Genomic DNA, 22,254 nt, shown 5'->3' with positions numbered 1-22,254 from the left:
CGCACGCCCTCAAGGAACAAAGGAAAAAAAAAAAAAATAATCTGGTGTGTTCCATTTCATAGTATAAATTTGTCATCGCTTACATCTGGATAGTTATTACTTTCTCCTTACTGGCAAATCAACCTGTCATTCAGTCATTCATTCATTTTCCAATAAAAATGTCACAACAGACTACGATGAGACATGATGAGGATAATGCTTTGGTCTCAAATGAACAGGATTCATTAGGTAATACTATTGTTAATCCTTCATCATCATCGTGTTCAACTGATCTGTCTCATTTACCAAAATCAACCATTCATGATTTCCCACCAGAATTACTAATTCGAATATTTACTTATTTGGATCCTATTTACTTAAATACTTTAAGATTAGTTTGTAAACAATGGAATCATACTATTAGTGATCGTGAAGTTTGGATGAAATCATTTCAAATGAGTTTTAATATGTCAATAAATTCCCTGAGTTTCCCAACTATTAGTCAATCACTGAATTGGCTTCGTGAATATTTTACAAGATTACAAGTGCTTAAAAATTGGAAAAAAGGAAATTCCATGCATAAAATGTATCAGATCTTGAATAATGAATTTAGATTTAATGATTGCACTAAAGTTGATTTCAATATGAATAAAATTTTGATATATAATACTAAATTTAATAGTATATCAATGGGGAATTTATCTGATGGAAGAAATCAAAGTTTCATACCAGGAAATAGTAATATGCCTCAATTAGATATCTTGTGTTTTGATATAAATTGGAAATATCTAGTTACGGGATTAAGAAACGGAGAGATTTATTTAAAGAATTTAAATACTTCAACTTCAGTTTCTCAAAGATCCAGTACTTTGAGATTTGGTGCCGATAATGATAATGATAATTCAGCAATTACAAGTATGTTAATGAACAATGATATTGTGATTAGTGGATCTCATGGAGGATACTTGCGTGTTTGGAATTTACAAGGGAGTTTATTAAAAGAGATTAAATTGGAAGAGATGATTTTAAACATTTCTAGTGATTTTAGAAAGTATATTGTTGTTAATACTAGAAATCATATATTTATCATAGATTATGCAACAAGTGAAATTTTATCCACTAAAGAAATGGGTTTTGATATGAATGAGTTTGAACCGGACATGGTTTTGTATGATTATGTGACTAAATGGAAGAATGCGTTAGATGTTGATTATGGGTCTCAGAAGATTATCATTTGTTATGATTCATTTATTAGAGTTTTTAATTTCTTTGATGATTTGGTTCAAAAGGAGTTGAATTTGGCTAATGATGTGAAAATACTTGAATCCAGATTTCAAGTTACCACCAGTCAGAAACTTTTAAATAGAAATACAAATTTGGTTGGTCAAGACGGATTGTTGTATGGTAATTTGTTGACTGATGGAAGTATAATCGTATGGAATGTACGTGATGAATCAAGGGACATTGTACCAACTATTCGAATTTATCCTGAGTTGAATCACAAGAAATATTCTAATGAAATTAATCATGCAATTGCCAGGGCTGGACATTCAGGGGTAACATCGTTCAATTTAAATGGGTCAGTTCTTGTTGTTGGTGGGTTCAATGGTTTAACAAATGTGTATGATATTTTCACCGGGAAATTCCTCAGAGAAGTTTCAATCAAATTTCTGAATAAATTTGCCCACATGCAACATTCCTTAGTTCCAATAACAACTATAGAATTAAATCCAAATCAATTGGACAACAACGGAGCTATTATATGTGGAGATACAGTGCAATATTTCGAGTTTGGAGAAATTACAGGGTTGAGACAAAAAGGGAGTGGACAACGGTTGCAAAAACAAGTCAACAATGGAAGTAATAATAAAAATGAGCATAAAAAGAAGATACGAGATGAAATGGATGATTATCATCTTCAAATCCATCAACGTAATAAAACAAATGAGATGTTAGATAAGTATAATGGGACTGCTTATGAAGATGAAGACGAAGAGTATATGATGGCATTGGCTATTAGTGAAAGTTATCATAGTAGTCGAGAAATGAGTATAAATGGATCGTCATCACTGCCTGAATTTTATGATCCTGGTATCACCAGTGGAGGTGGATTTGATGAAGAAGAAATGGATGAAGAATTGAGAAGAGCATTGGAACTATCGTTAATAGAACATTAAATGAACTGTATATGAATTTAATAAATAAAGTAGGAAGACTACATTGGTGAAGCCAACAAATACTATGCGACTGTGTTTGTGATTGGTTGCAAGATTGGGGATCGACCATTGCTGCCTGTCTATTTTTGTGATGACGGGAGCAGATAACCGTTATTTTATTCCACAGTTATGTGCAGGAAATGCGAGATGGGGAGCCAGTAAGCTGCCTTATTATTATGCACTTCTCAAATTCCGTAAATTGGTGCATTCTGATTGGCCGGACAGAGAGAAAAACGGAGATGTGAAAATTTTGAGAATAATAAATAATAATAAACATTTTTTTTTTAAACCCCGTATTCCGTGTAGGATTATTTACACACAGCCAATAACCGTGACACACCATCACAGGAAGATGACAACAATGGTCAAAGAGGTGGCAAATGAATTTTGCTGTGTGTTGTAAGAATTCTCCACCAAGTTGAGTTCAATTGGGAGGAGGGTTGAGTTGATTATCATTCAGCACAAAAGAGCTTCTTGTGTATTGTGTATTTAGCAATGACCTTTAAAGTGCCATGGAGTCTGAAATTGCAAACGAAAATGAAATGAAACAAAAATTATTGTGCAGTGCATTTTCGTATAACACTCACAGATCTCTCTCTCTCTATTAGCAATTTTTTGGTTGTCTCTGTTTTTTCTCTCACTTTAAATAATTTTTTAAACAGAAAAGAAAATTTTCCCTTTTTTTCATTACTTTGGCAACAACTACAACAGAGACAACCCTTTATTCAAACCTCATCTTCTGTTACTCTTCTACAAGCTGACCAACCAACAAGAGGAGATAAGCAGGGTTACCTTATTTGCTTTTAATTATTCATAGTAGTTACTATACATTCATTCTTTTTCTAATTATTACATTCAGATCAATTCATTCTTATTTTTTTTTCATGTCTTTAGAAATATAACCAACCAAAGAAGAAAGACTACACTTACATCAATAGAATATATTATTTACAACAATATCAAACATGGTGTTTCAATCTTTTATACGCTTTGCAAAATTCAATTCTTCTTCATCTTCCAAATCGGAATTTAAACAACATTTTTTCAAAAGCTCATACCCGTATTTAAGTAAACATCATGCTGCTAGATTTTCATTGAAAAATTACAACAAAGACCATTATGAATCAAAATGGTGGTTTAAAAGACAAAGAAACACTTCAAATAGATCCGGATCATTTTTGTCAATTTCTGACGGTCATTATGGATTATATTATTCCATGTATAATCATGATGCTGAAAGAAGAAGACAACAAAGGGACTATGAAAAATACATTAGGCACATAATATTAAAACATTTGGAAACTAGAGATAGATTGATGAGCCTCAAGCAACAAGATAATTATCATCATTACCTGCATTTTGCCAATTACTACTTTACTGGCGAACACCGCCATCATCACAAGAATCACCATCATAATTATAGAAGACATAATCGTAGAAAATATCATAGAGGCTGTCCTGCTCATGGTTTCCATTTCAAACTCCTTTTGATTGGATTCACCGCTAAATTTTTAATTTCAAAAGCTTATTTAGATAATCAGATCAACATTGAGAATATTAAGAAGTTTTCTTCCAGATTATTTGCATCACTTTCATTTAAACCAAGTTATTATTTCTTAGGCTCAACTGCAGCCGGTGCAACCGTGGCAGCTGGTACTACTGCTGTTGCTGAAGCTCATCTGACTCCAATTACACAACCATCTACATTCGTTGGGCTTGGTTCATCAAGTCAAACTTCCCCATCGACACTTCAACCAGCTGCTCATATTTTTTCCACAGTTCTTGCGGCTAGAGCATTTTCTACATCGACCAAAAAACCAAAACAACAGTCGACCAACGTACCCGAAGTTGCAGTTGAAGAGCCAGCTGCTCAAAAAGTTGATACTTTTGAAGTTGACTTTTTGGCAACTCAAGTTTCAAATATCACATCTGCATTCGATAATCATAAATGCCCTGAGGATTTGAATATAATCTACCCATTATACCAAGCAGTCAAGAGAAATGATTTGACTTTACCTAGTATTGATTTATACAACATTGTCTTGAAATCAATCTTGCAACGTAGCTTGAATAATACAGAGTTGGAATTGAGTGCAATTGAAGAAAGATTGACTACTTTATTGACAGTATACCAGGATATTCTTAGTATTGGTTTGAAACCAAACAAAGAAACTTACAATTTGATTGTTAATGCATTATTAGATGGTAGCTTGCAATGTTTAGAATTACCAACAGATAACAGCTTGCAATATGCTGAAGTTTTCCCTAAGTCACAAGAATTTGCACAAATTTGCATTGAATTATTCAATTCAATTTCAAATCAATTAGACTTGAAGGTGTTATTATCAAAATTGATTAAACTTTTGAGTAACTATCCACAATTGGTTACAGGTAAAATTATCCAACCATTTATTTCCATTATCCAAGAAAGCCAACTTGAAAGTAAAGAGTCGTGTTTGTTGGTTCTTGAATTGTCAAAATATTTCGATCAGTTTGCTGTATTGAACAATAAAGAAGCATTTAAAATCATAGAATCAGCCTACCACCAGTATAAACAATTCCCTGATATTGATCCATTTTCTGCATATGAAAAGGTTATTGTATCTTTGATTAATAACAACTTTGCCAAGAGAGCCGGCCAATTATTGGATGAGATTTTGATGGACTACAAAGAATCATTGCAATTTAGAAACAGACCAACCAAAAAACAAGTTGGTGATTTGATTGCTGCATTCATCGAATCTTATGTTATCAAATCAAATGATTTAAATAAGGGGTATGAATTATTGATGAAATTCAATTCTGTTGCTTATTTACCAGAATTACCAGTTACTTTCTACAATTTCATGATTATTGAATTAGCTAAAAAGAACATGGTCGAAGAAATGTGGCAGTTGTATAATCGAATTGTTGTTAGAAGTGATTTCCAAACTACTCCATCTATGACATTTGTCAAAGAACATGGAATGTCATGTCGTGATTTATTACTTTCCTTAAGTATTGACAGTGGCGACCATGAACGTACATTCCAATTGCTTAAAGAAATTCTTGTCAAGGAACATTTGATTGCTGATTTGGGTAGTTTGCAAAAAACTTTCCATTACTTGTACAACGCAGTTGTTGCCAACCAAATGGATGAAGATGAATACTTTAACCAATATTATTTTGGATTGTTATGGCAATTGATGGAATCACAAGCACTTCATTATCAAACATCAACAGATATTAATGATTTTATTTCTCGTTTTGTTCCATTTCTTACAGTTAATGCACCAGTTGAATTGCAAGCGGATTTACGTGCGCAAGTTGCTGTTACCAGTTACAATGTTAACTTGTTGCTCAGTAGTCCATTTGTTTTGAGAGCTGTGGAAACTTTTGATGTGCAAACTGATAACGTCTATGGTTTGACTGTAGTTATGGCACATTTGATGAGATTGAATGAAACATTTGGTGTTCAACTGGATCTTTACAAGAGAGTTGCTGAATTTGAATCGATTTTAATTGAAAAATTTGAAGATCCTGATAATTTTTATGTTGAATTAACTCCAGAGATGACTGACTTTGTCAATATGCTTAAACATGACCGTGATTCAAGAGTTTCGAAAATTGCTAATGTTACAGAAGAAATTTCGACAGAATGTGAATCTGACTTGAGTGGGTTATTACAACTTAGTTTTGAAAAAGGTATCAGCAGATTTGTAGATGCATATGCTCAAGGTTCAAAATTTACTTTCAAAACTTGGAATTCTGTTGTTAATTATGAATTTTTAGAAAGCTATATATCCCAATTTGATTTGCAAGAATTCTTACAAAGAATGTGGATGACTAAATGTACTGACGAAGAGAAGATTGGTTTGTTAAACCGATTACTTGAATACAAGATGGGTAATATTGTTCATGAAGTTGGTATTTTTATCAAGGATAATAAAATTTATGATGAGAAATTGTTGGTCAACTTGTTTGATACCTGTTTGTTGCTTGATGATCAATCTATCAATGATTACTTTCTTCAAGAAGGAGTATTCAAAGATATTTATAGTCTCAATAATCAAGAATCATGGATCGCTTCATATTTAGAATACTTGATGGGAATTAAAAAGTTTCACGAAGTATCTAATGTAATTGATTCTTTAGATGGTGAAATTTCCAGCAAATTGGGATTGATGTTATTAGAAGCAGATTTGGAATTTGATTTGGAAAAGTTCAAATTTGATCGTAAGAGGTTGTTATTAGAGCCTTCGACTAAATTAGCAGAATTGGATTTCAGATATGAATTAAAGAAAGGTGATTCTGCTATCGAAGAACTTTCAAGAAAGTATTCCAAGTTTGGTGAAAATGGATCTATTAGAGTTCAAGAGTTACTTTCATTTGTTCAGTTTTTAAAGGCCGCTAAAGGTGATTCAGTTGAACCATATCAATATGATAATTTCAAATCAATTAATCTTTTGGCCACTTCTTTATTATCGTGTCGTGATTTGAATGAAATGCACAAAGTTGCTACATCAGCCAAAGAGTTTAATGCACAGGAGTTATTTGGAGAAATGATTTTGGTAATGACAAGATCAGTTGATTATGTTGAACCAGATGTTAATCAATTGATGAACAAATTCTTTGCTACCATTAAGTTGTGCAAATATTTACGAATTGGATCTGTTTCAAGTGAGAATTTTTTGCACATCATTAGATTTTTAAGCAAGATTAAATCAGATCTTTTGGTTGTTATCTTGAATCGTTTTATCATGAATGGTGAGTTTGCAGATGTTGTTAATTTTTATTTTATGGAAGTTCAAGTTTTTGACTTCAGTGAGAAATTAGAAATATTGAAAGAGTTATACTATGGAATGAAGCATTCAAATAATTATGTTAACGTTGCAATGATTGACGACTTTTGTAATACCAATGGTATTAAGTTCTAAGGAATAATGCATTTTTTTTAATTTTATTTTATTTTATTTTATTTTAATTTTACCATAACTGGGTTGTTTCGGTATATTATTTATTTTTACTTATTTATTAATTTTACATGAAAGGCATATGTTTTTTTTAGGAGAGAGGTTTAGTTAAGACGGATAGGATGGATTTTTTATTACAATTAATTATCATGTTAATTAATTTTTGTTAATTTTTATTTTAGATATTTAATGAATGAATAAATAATTTTTAATGAAATACCATTTAAGGTTGCGTAGAGTTATTCCGATTATGGACATTTGTTAAGGGATAAAAGAGAGAAAATAATGATCCAGTTCTATTGCACAATTGGAATACGTTATGTACTCTTTTATCTTGTTAGATTTCATTGATAATAATGATGATGATACTACTACTACTACTAATGATGATGATGTCATTTGATTTTTATTTTTTTACTGGTTAATAATTCCCAATAATTAATCACAATTTAAGGTTTTGCAACAATTTACTAAAAAAAAAAAAAAGAAAACAGAACTTCGACAGCCGTGCACGACTTCCCTAATATTTATACATAAAGCGCAAAATTCAGTTTATTACTCCATGAATACTAATCTGGTATCTAAAGAAAAAGAAGAGACTCTCAATTGGATTCAATGAATTAATTCAACTGATGGCTAATTATTATTTTTGTCGAATTGTAATTGACTTGGAAAAACCCGAAAGAAGAGGATACTCCTAAGGTTCAATAACTATAGTATGTAATGTTTCAATATGGAATTCTCAAAAATAAAAAAAACAATAAAATGACGATAAATTTCTAATGAATAGTTTAATATATGTGTCTTGAATGAAAATGTAAAATATTCTAATGAAATAGTTCTATTATTTTTCAATGGATTTCAATGAAGAAATTCACTCTTTGGAAAAAAAATAAAAAGTTAAATGAAATATGGTTATTTATGTTCTTCCTTCCTCCTATTTTCTTGGAATAAACATGGGGTTTTTGTATTTTATGTTTGATCAGGTATTGAAGTGAATATATCTTACAGATAAGTTGATTATGAAAAGACTACATGAATTCGGAATCAAAATCATTGTAAAATACCATTTAAATCAGTAGATGATCCGATATTTACATGTTAGTAATAACAATTGAACACTACAAGGCAAGTTGTTTAAAAACAACAAGGAAAAATCAAAAACTATCAAGAATCGCAGGAACACTTTAGAAAAACACAATACATTTTCTCATCGGTGAACTAAAAATCATCCGTCATTATTTAAAGTTTTCTGTACCTATCATATGCTCTTTCAATAATTGACTCCTTTATTATCATGACCAGTCGTGATGGGGGGGGGGTGTCATATTGATAAAACAGCTTTACTTTTTCAAAAATATACTTTTTATTGAATGTCATTTTTAAAATTAAACGATCATTAATTTAAGATCACGTGAATTAGCGGAGATGGAGGATATTAAACGCTGCATCAATTTATATTGGCAGGTTACATTTAATTGATGGAGAAATGTGGGGAACAGGAGAGGATCAAAAAAAAAATACTAATTGCGTTAATAATCGACTCAAAGAAATATTACAATCATCGTTTTTGCATCCTTTAGAAAAGCTAGTGGTTATTACAATAATATTTTTTATTTTAGTCTGTGGTGATAGAAAATATCCGGATAATGATTACATCATATGATTATCACCAGTAGAAAGACACATGAGCCCTCTGAATGATTTTTTTTCCCTATTATTCTCTATTTGTTATAACTTGTATCGTCTATTTTGAGAATAAACAAATTTGAACGATGTAAAAGATGAAACACCCGACAAAACTAGGAACTTTTAATAATGGATTGATACCTTAACAGATTGTATAAACAATACCAACCCAAGTAAACTTTAATAGATTAAAGGAAGAATTCCCCCCGTTGTTCCTATTTTTGGCATTCATTGGAAAATTAAACCCAAGAAGAAAAATAAAGGTACTCCCCTCTGTCCATTCCATTCCATCCCATTCACAATAGACTGTGGTTTTTTTTTTCTTAGTCTATATTTCGTCTGTTTACGGTGGGGGGAATTTTTTGCGCCCTTGGTGAATGCACGACGCGCTATTTTTATACAAAATCAGCCAAAAACTTTAATTGTTGCAAAATAAAAAATAATAATATTAATAACGAATAAACATCATGAAATTAATTTTGGTTCATCTGATTTTTAACAATTGGAGAATATTGCAAAAGTGGGAATCATGGAAACATAGAGAGAAAAAAAACCTAATTTTGCCTTTAGTAGTATTGAACTAATAATATGTACACGGCTATTCTTATTATCGTTAATCATAATGTCCATAAACACACTTCGGAAAAAAATACTATATAAAGAGGTATAAATTCCAATTTGAATTGATGTTTTTTTTATTATTCATTACAATATAGTTTTTTACAACTACAAAATTATAACAACAATATACAAATTTTAATTAACAACAAACAATGAGATTCTCCTACATTTTAGCTTCTGGTTTATTTGCTTTATCCACACAAGCTGCAGCTATTCAACCTGAAGAAGTTGAAAAAAGAGCTGCTGTTGGTGTTGCTGCTCATATTGCTACTGATATCTTACATTTAGTTGGTTTAGCCGTAGGTGTTGATGTTAATATTAGATTCAAGAGAGAAGATGTTGAAAAAAGAGCTGATGAAGAAGTTGTTAATGCTTTAGCTGCTGATATTGTCAAATTATCTGGACTTGAATCAGCTTCTGATGCAACTAATGCTTTAGCTGTTGACATCTTACGTTTGTCCGGCCTTGATGCTACTACTGCTGCAGCTGAAAAAAGAGAAGAAATCTCTGTAGCAAAGAGAGGTCTTGTTAATGTGTCCAGTGCTCTTTGTCTTAATATCTTGCAATTAATTGGTCTTTCAATTGGTGTTAACGTTAATGTTGGTAAAAGAGATACCGTTGATGTCAACTCTGATGAAGTTGTTGATGTTTTGAAATTGATTCAATCTCAATTAACTGCTGAATCTGCTGAAAAATTAAAAAGGAGAGGTATTGATATTAGTCAATTAGCTCAAGATCTTCCAATTATTGCTTCTGGTGTTATCACTGCCGTTGATGCTATTGCTGACGGTGCTCTTGCCGCTTTGGTTTAAATCTGAATTGATTTGATCATTTAGAAAAACATTTGAATTTATATTTCCATTTTATGTTTATCGGTTTTTTTTTTCTTATCCCACGGTTCTGGGTCTTCTTTTCGTTCGTGGATATAATGTCTCCACTGATTAAATAATTAACTGAAGTTTCCATATAACATTTCAATACGTTTTTTATATATGTATATTCTTAGATAAATACAAAAAGTTATTTTAGAACATCAGAAAACACATGTGACTCTACACTTTACTCTTTTACAACAATTTTTATGTACTTTTCTATTGTTTTTATTTGAAAAGAAAATAAATCTATAAATTACACAGGTATTAGATCATCAATCATCATTTAGGATCATCTCCTGCTTCTTCAACAGGTGGAGGGGTATATTTAGTTCTTGATCCACCAGTGTGCCAAATCTTACTTAAAAAATCATACATTCTGGTTGATTCATCGTCAAATTCAAAATAATGTCCAATATCAAAATCTTTATCTGGAGAATAACTTTCAATTTGATCATAAGCGCAATAATAATATCCAAAACAAATAGAATTTTTAACCCATCCTTTCTGTGGTCCCCATTCAGTTATAAACTGATAACGTTCTTCATCATTTGGCAATTTTTCATTAATTTCATCAATATCTTTCTTTCTTTGTTTCCAAGATTTAATAATTTCCAATTCTGATGTTGGATCAGGTGGACTTCCGGGTTCTCTAAGTTTTGGTAAATCAGGTGGAATCACGGCTGATCTTATTTTCAATGGAGAATTAAATAAACTTAATAATTCTTTTTGTTCAAATACTGAAAATGGAAATTTAACTCGATCTCTATAATATCCATTTTTTTTACAATAACTAAATCCAGAATTTATCCATAATAATTTCCCTTCTTCATTGATATGACCAGGATGAGTTGAACAAAGTTCATTGCTTTGACTATTTGGATAATATTTCCTTTTTTCATCTGTTGTTCTTTCACCTACTGAAGCTGCTGAATATTCATTAAATTCATAATTTTCATCAGCTGCACAAGATAATGATGACCAAAATAAATCTTTATCTCCCCAAACACTACTATTAATAGGTTCTGTCCAAAGACACAATGGGAACATTAGTAATAGTCCCAAATAATGCTGTTTTTTATTATATGCAACAACACCAGCTTCTTGATGATGTCTCCATCCAGTCATATATCTATTACCTAATGTTTTCTCTGTTATTCTGGGAATATCAAATAACGTCTCAATTGAAATTTCATTACTTGGAAATAAAGTTGTGAAAAAATTAGTTTCAATATAATCATTATGATCTCTTAATGAACGATCTTTGAAGAAATAAGTGCCTGATTTTTTGTATTGCTTAGAATTGAAAAATTCTTCAGGTGGAACTAATGGAACAACATCTGCATCAAGCAATATTAATTCTTCGAAACTTGTAAATAACATAGCTAATATTTTATTTGAATACCCCGTAAATGACCATTTATATCCTTTCGATACACAATTAATAATATTAACGAATGTTAAATCTTGTTTAGGAAATTCTGATCCATATTCTTTATATTGTTCCAATAATTGTAACTCTGGCATAAAATTCTTATGTTCTTGTGTAATTGAAGGATGTAGTAATTCTTCAGGTGTGGCTATTGCTGCATCTTCAATAGCTGTCATTGCTTTCTTGCTAATATCATTTTTATAAAGAATTTGAATTGGAAGTTTATTATTCAAAGCTCGAAGAACTTTAATTAATCTAGAAACATCTTTTGAATGTCTCGTTGATACGGAAATCACAATCCCACGTCCTTTAACATTCTTATTAAGGAAATCAATCGGATTCTCTGTTAAATCGTCTTTCCTTTCAATTATATTACTATTATCATCATATACTGGCCATCCATAATCTTCAATTTCTCCAGCTTTTCTAAATCTAGGTGATACTTCATTCATAAATGGGAAAATTCTCTTTGTAAAATCTTTATATAATGTATTTAATTGATCATTAAGTTTATTTTCTTTCCCAATAAAACATTTACCATATAAACGTATTAAAGTAGTTGTATCTGCCATTTTTTGTAAGATTTCTTTTGATTTTCGTACACTTTCTTTAAATCTTTTAGATATTGTTATATTCATCAGTCTATCTAATTCGAATTTTCTATTAGGGAAAGATTTTTCAAATTTCTTTCGTATTTCATCAATTCTATCTTTGAAAAATTCATCTTTTTTATCTGATGATTTATCATATCTTTCATCTCTATGATTCCAGGTACGAAATCTCCAATCAGGATTAAATTTATTCCATTGATTAAATATAATTTCACATTTTTCATTAATTGGTAATTGTTTAATTTTATCAAGATCGGTAAATTCTTTAGTGAAATTGTTATATCCACTAAATAAATAATTGGAATAATGAATATCTTGTTTAATTCTTAAATTATCTTGCTTAAGACTTTCAAGATCAAATTTTTCAGTATCAAATAATAAATCTCGAATTTGTACTAGATCTACTAATTGTAAAGAAAAGTACCCCACTATTAGTAAAGTAATGAAAAATATACTCAATAAACATTTTTTCAACGTCAACCTCATAATGGTAATACTGGTTCAAGTACAGTGGAAGATATTCAGATCTAACAAGTGTGATCTTTTTCTTTTTCTTCTTCTTCTTCTTCTTGATGTTATATATATATATATAAATAAATAAAAAAGATGGCGTTGAAAATTGAATGTTGATCAAAGGAAAGGATGGAAAAAACTCGGCTTAAGCTAAAAATAATTAAAACAAAAAAGCAAAGAAAAATCTAAAATGAAAAATCCACGTAACCAATATGTTTAGGTGTTGGTGTTGAATTAAGCCTTGTTTCTAGGTACCACGTGATCTAGTAATTAAAAGTTGAAATTGATTATCCATCTATGGTAAAATACACACTCGAAGTTATTTTAACATTCTGCAAAAAAAAAATAAAACAAATCAGGTTGAGTATTATTTTCTATGACTTTAAATTCAGGGTCAATGAAATTGTTAAACAAAATCAAAAAAAAAAATTCTGTTTGTTCGTTGGTTGATATCTCCGATGATGTAAGGTCCGGAAAATTGGAATTTTATTCCTTCACCGGAATTATCTTTTTTTTTTTTTTTCATTCCTACTCCCTGAAATAAACCTTATTTTCATATGATTTATCCGATCAATTATCAACAAGATACTACTACTTGTCATATACCATGTCAATTAAAATGCAAATCCAGGGGTTGAAATAATTATGACACAAGTGTTAAAGTGATACATAAAACGACACAAAAATGACAAGCCTATAGGCAAGAATCAAGCAACGAAATTCATTTATGATTACCAATTTGAATGTTATAATGACAAACCAGGAGGTGATTGCAATCAAATAGACTATTACACAATATTAGACACATCGTTATGCTGGACCATATAGCGTTTCATACAACTGGATTATTAAATGGGGAATTTATATTATTACTATATAGTTGTGTATGTTGTTCCCTGTTTAACGAGCTTTACCTTCACCAGCTTTAATGTAAAGAATATCACCATCTTCAACAAAGTAATCTTTACCCTTTTGTAACAATTTACCAGCAGCCTTAACACTGTTTTCATCACCATATTCAATCAAATCATCATATTTCATAACTTGAGCCAAGATAAAGGTTCTTTCTAAATCTGTATGAATAGTACCAGCAGCTTGTGGAGCAGTGTACCATTTTCTAATAGTCCATTCTCTAACTTCATCTGGACCACCAGTGAAGAAAGAAATCAAGTCCAATTTTTGTCTCATGGCAACAATGATCTTTGGCAAAGCAGAAATAGCACCAACTTCTTTACAGTAAGCATCTCTTTCTTCATCATTTTCCATGTTGGCTAATTTTTCTTCAAAAGAAACAGAAAGTGGAACAATTAAATCACCTGGAGAGTTGGTGTCAACCCATTCCTTGATTTTCATCAACCACTTGTTCTTCTTTCTAATGTAATCCTTTTCTGACAAGTTAAGTAAGTAAATACATGGTTTAGCAGTCAACAATAACATTTGGTTAATAATGTCAACTTCTTTAGAGGTCCAGGTTTGGTTGGCAATTCTTTTACCATCTTCCAACATTTGGATGATTTTCTTAACAAATTCAGCTTCTTCTTTCTTTTGTTTAACTTCTAAAGATTGACCACCTCTCTTGGCAATTTTTTCAACACTTTCCAAATAAGTGTTGGCAAATTCAATATCTTTCAATCTCAATTCATCCTTAATAATATCCAAATCAGCAATTGGGTTAACTTCATCATTAATATGGATAATATCAGCATCATCGAAACATCTAACCATTTGGAAAATAGAATCAACAGCTCTAATGTTAGACAAGAAATTGTTACCTAAACCTTCACCAGCGTGAGCACCTTTAGTTAAACCAGCAATATCATAAACAGTCAAGAAGGCTGGAACTTCACTCTTTGGTTTGTACAATTCACATAATTTGTCAAATCTTGGGGAAGGAACAATAACTCTAGCTTCTTCTGGATCAATGGTAGCGAAAGGATAATTGGCTGGGTTACCTAATGGACATCTGGTAACAGCTTGGAAAAAAGTTGATTTACCAACATTTGCCAAACCAACAATACCAGATTTCAAGTTATTACCTGGTCTACCTAACAAAACTGGTTTTTCGACAACTCCCTTCTTTTTTGGTGCCATGATTTATTCTATAAATTGATTTAAATAAAAATAGAAATCTATTGATGAATATAAGAAGAAAGTGAAAATCTTTTTCATTTCGCAGAGAACACTAAAATTTTTTTTTTTTTCTATTGCTGTTCGCCGTGGTGGTGCAAGGATTGGTAAGAAGATTTTTTTTTGAAACACTCACACGAATGATTTAACCAAGTAGGAGATTGAAGAGAAAATTTTTTTTGGGTTCATTTCTTACAACCAAAAAAAAAACCAACCATTTAACAAGTCACGTTATCAGACAACCACAACCACAATCACTACCATTACAATGTTTAGAAACATATCACAATTAACTTCAAAAAGATTGAGTCCAACAATAAAGACCAGATCATTTACTATATCAAGTATCATACGTGAAGAAGTCAAAGCAGAAACTAGTAAAGTTGTTCCAAAATCTTCATGTCCAGCAGGTACTGTTTTAAATTTGAAAGTCTTCAAAAAAGGTGATGAACCTGTAGCCAAAGAAGATTCAGAATATCCAGATTGGTTATGGGATATGCTTGATCATAAGAAAACTATGGATACCCTTCAAAGTGAAGATTTCCTTAGATGGAGAAAATTACAATTGAGTAAAGACAATAGAGCTAAAATTAAAAATAACAATTTCTTGAGTAAATTATAGACAACCTGTTCATAATCTTTGTTCATTTCTTGTATATACATATATAATCCAATTTTATTTATATTAACGAACGATTTTTTTTAAAAAAACTGTTTTATATTCTATCTTTTTGGAGTAATAAAAACGTATTTGAAAGAAAAAAAAAAGTACTTGTAGATCTATAGTATACAGAAAAGAAAAAGGGCAAACTAAATATAAATTAACGAAATATCTCTTATTCAATTGGAACGATTTGATGTTCATCATTGAAAGATGCTGGAGCAATAGAGATAGTGTTATCTTCCAAGTCAAAGACTGCATAAACACTTCTCATGAAATTATCACCCAAGATTGAACTGGAACCTGGCAACATACCAAAAACACATTGTTGAACACCTTTTGAATTAGTACCAACAGAGATGACAAATTCAGATGTTGGAACTTGAATATATTGTTCATTATTGAAATTGAATTCCAAATAATTACCATCATTACCAACCCAACATGGCATTTCATAAGCTTTACCTTGTTCGTTATAAGTAACATTACCAAAAAGACTGACAATAGCTTCAACTTGTTCTCTTGGCAAGTAACTATAAGTAGTACCTGAATCTAATAATGCTGGTTTACTACCGAGATCAACACCACCATTGAATGAATCAGTACCATTGTAAATAGCAGCACCAACTTTTGGTGGATGAGTTCCATTAACTGTTGGGGCATCATAAGCACCAGTGTAATTGTTCAAAGATGAAACAACAGCAGTCAATGGAATTTGGGAATAGACATATTTGCCATTAGATTGAACGATATCAATAGCTTTCAATTCACCAGTATATTTAGCATGATCAATACCTCCAAATAAAATATAGCCTTGAGTAGCATGACGAGAATCCAAATATAATGAATAGGCAACTTTAGCAATCAAGTTTTGTTCCTTCATGGCAAATGGTAAGTTGACATATTTAGGTTTAACGGCCTCCAATTCAGGATAACCAACACCTAAAACACCAATTTTAGAAGAAGTGTTATTGATAACTGCAAAGTTGGCATTTTCTAAAGAGAAACCAGGAGCAAAAGTAATATTATCTTGACCCATAGTACCAGTAGCTTTATCACCATCAAAATAACTGATTGAATATTCAGTTTCATTATCATGCCATGATGAAGATTTCAGATAATCAAAAGTACCATACTTAGAACAATCAACGGAACCACCATTAGATTTACATTGAGAGTTTTCATGAGAAATAAACCACAAATCAGATGATCCAGTATCAATCATAACTTGAACTTCTTGTTCTGGAGTACCAACTTTCAAAGTAGCATAATATAAAGTTTGAGCATTATCCAAGGTAAGGAAAAATGCACCGGTTTCTCTTTGAACTGGAGTAGAAGATTCACTAGATGGAGCAGATTCAGATGATGAAGCAGATTCAGATTCTTTTTCAGAAGAAGTAGCAGAAGAACTAGCTTTAGCGGAAGAAGTGGCTTCAGCGGCGGAAGAAGATTGTTCAGTAGTTGGAACAGAAGTGGATGAAGAAGAAGTTGCGGCAGCAGCAGATGATGATTCCTTTTTAGAAGAAGCAGCTACTGAAGATGAAGTGACGACAGAAGAAGTTGATGAAGAAGTAGTTTGAACGGTACTGGAAACAGAAGTAGCAGCAACCGACTCACTAGTAGCTGTTGGAGTGGCAGAACTGAGTAAACCAAGGATTCTCCAAAATTCAGTTGGGATAGCAGTTAAACCAAGTGGTAAATTGCCTGGGAATCCACCAGTAACAGTAGTACCAGCAGTAATAGTAGTTGCTGATGGAGTAGTAGTTGGGCTTTGACCAGTAGTAGAAGGAGATTTTTGTTCACCGGAAGCCAATGATGAGGAAGAAGACGAAGTATCAACTTGATCTTTATTAGATACTGGTAAAGTTGATTGTGATTGAGCTGGTACACCAAGAGTTGTAGGAACACCATTGTTGTAAACAATTGTTTGTGTGGTACCTTCATAAGAATAACCATAAGAGGCTTCAAATTTCCAACTTGATCCTTTATCATCACTTGAACTTTCATATTTACTATTACTAGTAAAAACACCATTACCGAATATAGGTTGGATCATATTGTTAATATTTTCTACATCTTGTTGAAAACTTTTTGAGACACCTTCAACAAGGTCAAAAATTGGAACTCTGTTTGGGAAATTTGAACTTCCAACACCAGTTTGAATTTTATCAACAGGTAAAACAATAAACCCATCACCAATTACAGCCAATGCTGTTGATGACAAAAGTAATAATTCCAATAATACTTTCTGCATTTCTAGTCTGTTTTGCTCGTTGGAGATATTAAATTAATTGGGACTATTAAAACAAAACTCTATTCGATAAAAAAAAAATAAAGAAAGGAATGATTGTAATTATAATGAATCAAGTGTACTTCCCAATTCAAAAAAAAAAAAAATTCAATATCGTCGAATCTAACAAAAGAACAAAAAGTCATTCAGCAGGATGGTAACAACTGGGAGTATAGGAAATGAAAGATCATTTATACTTGGGCATTAATTGGTGAAAGTCAGATCGTGCATATAGCCATGAAAAAAAAAACAATGCAGGTATGAAATTTTTATTGATGTTTGAAACCAAAATGTCAAAATATTGCACAATTTAGAAAACGCTAACCAAAACATTTCCTATTGTATTTTTACTGTTTATATACCTGAATTACACGTACAAAATTACACGACCCACAACTGCAAAAAAACAATTCCTTTTTTTTTTTCTTGGTAAATTGTTTATTTTTGGAACAATCCCAACCAAAAAAAAGGGGGCAGCAAAAGAAAGAAAGAAAATAAAAATTGACGCAAATGCACGCTTTTGTTCCCAGTACACATTTTCAGGTACAACATTCATTAATCTAGATATACACACAACCAGAACTTTTCATAAAGTTTCAGAATAAAGTTGACTTTTACTTAAAGTAGTTAAAAGCAAAAAGAAAAGATGGGGGTTGATCAAGAATAAAAAGAGACTAGACCCACCCTTAACAACTAAGTTAATCCTTAAGATTGAAAATCTCATTGCGCCAATCAATTAATATTGAAATTCTTATTCTACTTTGGTATAAAAATACACAAGTAAAACAATGTCATTAAACAAAAGGAAAAAGAAAAAAACTTCCACAATTGCAACTTAAATTCAATTCATGTCGCTTACTGTTCTTCAGTTTTTCACGAACGAATGAAAGAATCAAAGACATGTATTATATTGCCTTGAATACTTTCAACTCTCATTGATTCATTTTTAAACATTCTATTAATATTTCTTTCTAAAAATAGAAACATTCAATTTGAAAAATTGATGGTCATCATGATATATTGCAAAGAAATACTAACTGGTATTGTAATACTCTTTCTTATTATTTCATTGGTGTAAAAAGATCAATCGGTTTAAAAATCGCGAAAAAGTTTTAATTTTGAGTATCAGTATCAATGATCTCATCAGTTTTCTTTATTGTCCAACTTTTTCTAATATATATATATGACTTAATTAAGTAGTATGATCTTCTATATAGAATAAATTACTTATTCTAGTTAAAGAAGACGATTTTCTGGAAACCCTAGAAATGTTTCATATGATTATTGCAAATGTAAAACTCAATCACGCAGCTATTGAAGGGATTAACTGTACAGAGGGCTACACCAAAATTGACGTCAAGTTGCGCCTCTTAAAACATGATTCGTATTTTTTTGTGTCCCATTTGCTTCCCTACAATACGATTATTTTATTAGTCAACGTCATATTAAAATTAAAATGAGAATAGATCAATTCTTATTAAATATACAATGTCTATACTGATTAAAACGATAACAATGATCGATGCAATGGGGGCGAAAGTGATTGATGATAAATGAGCCACTATTTTTTTTTCTTTCTTTGAATCTACCAAGGATTTGCTTCAAAATCTTCAACACCACCAGTATCTCCCCAATTTTTATGAAGTAATGAGTTTGGCATTTGTACTTGTTTGAAAATTTCGTCACCTTTAAAACCATCTTTTTCTGTTGTTGGCGAATCAACTTTGAAACCCAAAATTCCATCAGTTGACAAAGACTCTTTTTCTTCTCTTCCATGTTCATTTGCTTCTCCATTTTCTTCTCTATCATCATCATAATCTGCTTCTCCTTCTTCGTCTCCTTCTCCTTCTTTTGCATAATTATAAGAATCATCCCTCCATGAATTATTCTCAGCTTGAATTTCATCAATCTCATCAATAATGGCAATTGGTAATGTTGGCTGATATTTTTTGTTCCTAAGGATTCTTACACCACCCAAACCAGCACCATAATTATTAATCAATTCCGTCAAATTTGGTAATGCCACTTCAAAGATAAAGTTTGGATTCAAATAAATGTATTCTTCTTTTGACAAGAATGTTGTTTGCGTCATGTAATGCAAGTATAATCGTTTGATTTGATTAGGTCCTTGCTCATTCATCAATGCTTTGATAACATTAATTAATTTTTTTGGCAATTTATCTTCGTTGACCTCGTATTTGTACAATTTATTGGCCACCTTGACAAGTTGATAATAGTTTAAACAGTCAAATTGATTAATGGTATTTATCAAACTTTCTTCATCGTTTAATGATGACATACATTGCAACCATTGCAATAACTCAATAACCGGTTGTAATTGATATTTCCCCACATGATATAATGAATGATAATAAAATTGGAGGTAATGGGGATTTTTATGGTACTGTGGATCACTATCTTCATTCAAAACATAATGCAACTTGACATCTCCAGCTTTAATGAGCTTGCTTAAGCCACCAATGGTCTCTGGCTTATACACCTTCATATTATGTGAACGCAACCAGTCTTCTATAGCGGATATATTAAGACGGATTTGAATGGCTTTTGAACGAGTGCAATATTTGGATTGACTAATTATACGGTTGAAAATAGTACAATTTATGTAATAGAAAACTTGTGAATATGTTTCCAGACGAAGTAAATTGTCGACGTTATGGATCTTCAAGACATAGTCTAATGCACCTAAAACTTGCAAATATTTGATTGGTGATGGTTTCATCAATTCATTTTGCGATGGTGGATACAAGGTATTTAAAATATCATCATATGTGTTTGGATGTGATTTATTCTTTTTGAACAAATTCCAATCTTTTGCATACAACACGTTAGAGACATCAACCAAGTTTGTAAAATTGATAATACAGTCATCCACAAGTAAATTCAATCTTGAATTTATGGAGAATGACAAGGTTGCTATCAATGATTGCACTAAACTTATTATTTCTTGTAAAAATCTTGGGTATTTGGAATAGATCTCATTTTTACCAAAATAGAAATGCAAAAATTGTAATGAAGAAAGCCAATAACTTAGTAAAACAATATCACCAGCACCATGAGCATTTGCAGGATTCCCATCATCCTGAATAGCCATGTTAAATGCACCTGATTTTGTATTTGTAACAGTTCTCAATCTGGCAGTAAAACAATCAAATAAAAAGTCACTTAGTTCACTTGACTCAACTTTCAATGCAGAATATCTAATCAATTGGAAAACAATTGTAGCTGGTAGTTTGGTGTTATGTTGGTATGTCGTCTGAGATCTTAAATTAAAAATATAATTCAACAAAGAAGGAATATCGCTGTCGGTGAATTTAATATACTGTTCTGGTAATAATTTGTCGTATTCAAATTCAGGAGTTTGTTTGAGTTCAATATTCTGTGATAAAGTATATTCGTCATCTTCTTCATGGACTTGTTCTTCCTGTTCGTCTTCTTCATATTTAGATCCCGATGGGGAGCTAGTTAAAGTTTGCATTTTAAGTTTTCTGGCGAAATCGTCTTCAAATTCATCTTGGGTGGGGGTAAATGCATCAGCTCCAAAAACTTCTTCATCATCACCATCCAATTTTGGTTTCAATAAGTTGTGAGATTTGAAATAGTCATACATCTCAGTGTGTTCTGGATAAACCAATGAAATTGCATTTTTTCCATCATCATTAGGAGACAAATATGGATCTGCTTGATGACTTATTAACAATTTCACCATTTCCAATTGGTTAAGATGAACTGCCCACATGATTGGGGTATACTTGATGATAGAATCCGGAAGGTCTGGATCAGCATTGTGATTATTCAACAATGATTGAACTATATCTGAATTATTAAAACAGACAGCATAGATCAAAGCAGTTGCACCATTCGAGTCCAGTGGGAACAATTGATCAACCAATTCCGGGTGTGATCTAGTAATACTTTCTAATGTGACAGCATCACCATCGCAAGATGCCATTAGTAATTGTATGATCATTTTATTGGCTGTATTGCTTTCATCTCCTGAAACTAGGTTTGATTCTATCAATTGTAATGCTTTTTTAGATGTGATTATTTTACTCAATAGAGGGTCTGACAAATTTAAAATATCAGGAACTTGACTTGAAAAACCACTTCCTCCTACTTTCAGCAAACCTGAAAGAGATGATGTAGTGGCAGTTGTCCATGCATCCATTTGTAAATTGATGAATATATGAGTGTTACTCCTGTGGTATGATTGTGAAGGAAAGGGGAATGGTTATGTACAACTCACACAGATCCACTTGTTTAAATATTTGGT

At 31.4% G+C, this 22,254-nt stretch overlaps 8 protein-coding genes across 8 annotated transcripts; 4 read left to right on the top strand and 4 right to left on the bottom strand. All coding sequences in view use genetic code 12, as the record gives it.

Annotated features, from left to right (window-relative positions):
• Nucleotides 1-158: 158 nt before the first annotated feature.
• Nucleotides 159-2,156, top strand: CTRG_04497 (SCF ubiquitin ligase complex subunit; the record flags this gene model as incomplete). Its single annotated transcript, XM_002550153.1, has 1 exon — nucleotides 159-2,156. One exon carries the CDS (start codon nucleotides 159-161, stop codon nucleotides 2,154-2,156), a length of 1,998 nt encoding a protein of 665 aa, XP_002550199.1.
• Nucleotides 2,157-3,160: 1,004 nt separating this feature from the next.
• On the top strand, nucleotides 3,161-7,111 carry RPM2 (ribonuclease P; the record flags this gene model as incomplete). The annotated part of the gene is made up of 1 exon (XM_002550152.1): nucleotides 3,161-7,111. One exon carries the CDS (start codon nucleotides 3,161-3,163, stop codon nucleotides 7,109-7,111), a length of 3,951 nt encoding a protein of 1,316 aa, XP_002550198.1.
• A 2,498-nt stretch (nucleotides 7,112-9,609) lies between these two features.
• On the top strand, nucleotides 9,610-10,269 carry CTRG_04495 (uncharacterized protein; the record flags this gene model as incomplete). Its single annotated transcript, XM_002550151.1, has 1 exon — nucleotides 9,610-10,269. One exon carries the CDS (start codon nucleotides 9,610-9,612, stop codon nucleotides 10,267-10,269), a length of 660 nt encoding a protein of 219 aa, XP_002550197.1.
• Nucleotides 10,270-10,611: 342 nt separating this feature from the next.
• On the bottom strand, nucleotides 10,612-12,858 carry MNN15 (putative alpha-1,3-mannosyltransferase; the record flags this gene model as incomplete). Its single annotated transcript, XM_002550150.1, has 1 exon — nucleotides 10,612-12,858. One exon carries the CDS (start codon nucleotides 12,856-12,858, stop codon nucleotides 10,612-10,614), a length of 2,247 nt encoding a protein of 748 aa, XP_002550196.1.
• A 927-nt stretch (nucleotides 12,859-13,785) lies between these two features.
• On the bottom strand, nucleotides 13,786-14,976 carry YBN5 (Obg-like ATPase; the record flags this gene model as incomplete). The annotated part of the gene is made up of 1 exon (XM_002550149.1): nucleotides 13,786-14,976. The coding sequence occupies one exon, from the start codon at nucleotides 14,974-14,976 to the stop codon at nucleotides 13,786-13,788; it is 1,191 nt and encodes a 396-aa protein (XP_002550195.1).
• Nucleotides 14,977-15,280: 304 nt separating this feature from the next.
• On the top strand, nucleotides 15,281-15,634 carry MRPL37 (mitochondrial 54S ribosomal protein mL54; the record flags this gene model as incomplete). The annotated part of the gene is made up of 1 exon (XM_002550148.1): nucleotides 15,281-15,634. One exon carries the CDS (start codon nucleotides 15,281-15,283, stop codon nucleotides 15,632-15,634), a length of 354 nt encoding a protein of 117 aa, XP_002550194.1.
• A 214-nt stretch (nucleotides 15,635-15,848) lies between these two features.
• On the bottom strand, nucleotides 15,849-17,927 carry SAP7 (Sap7p; the record flags this gene model as incomplete). The annotated part of the gene is made up of 1 exon (XM_002550147.1): nucleotides 15,849-17,927. The coding sequence occupies one exon, from the start codon at nucleotides 17,925-17,927 to the stop codon at nucleotides 15,849-15,851; it is 2,079 nt and encodes a 692-aa protein (XP_002550193.1).
• A 1,621-nt stretch (nucleotides 17,928-19,548) lies between these two features.
• Nucleotides 19,549-22,149, bottom strand: CTRG_04490 (uncharacterized protein; the record flags this gene model as incomplete). The annotated part of the gene is made up of 1 exon (XM_002550146.1): nucleotides 19,549-22,149. The coding sequence occupies one exon, from the start codon at nucleotides 22,147-22,149 to the stop codon at nucleotides 19,549-19,551; it is 2,601 nt and encodes an 866-aa protein (XP_002550192.1).
• Nucleotides 22,150-22,254: the final 105 nt, after the last annotated feature.

This window comes from Candida tropicalis (assembly GCF_000006335.3).
Source record: "Candida tropicalis MYA-3404 genomic scaffold supercont3.6, whole genome shotgun sequence".
Lineage (NCBI taxonomy): Eukaryota > Fungi > Ascomycota > Pichiomycetes > Serinales > Debaryomycetaceae > Candida > Candida tropicalis.
This window is presented reverse-complemented; position numbering and strand designations above follow the sequence as displayed.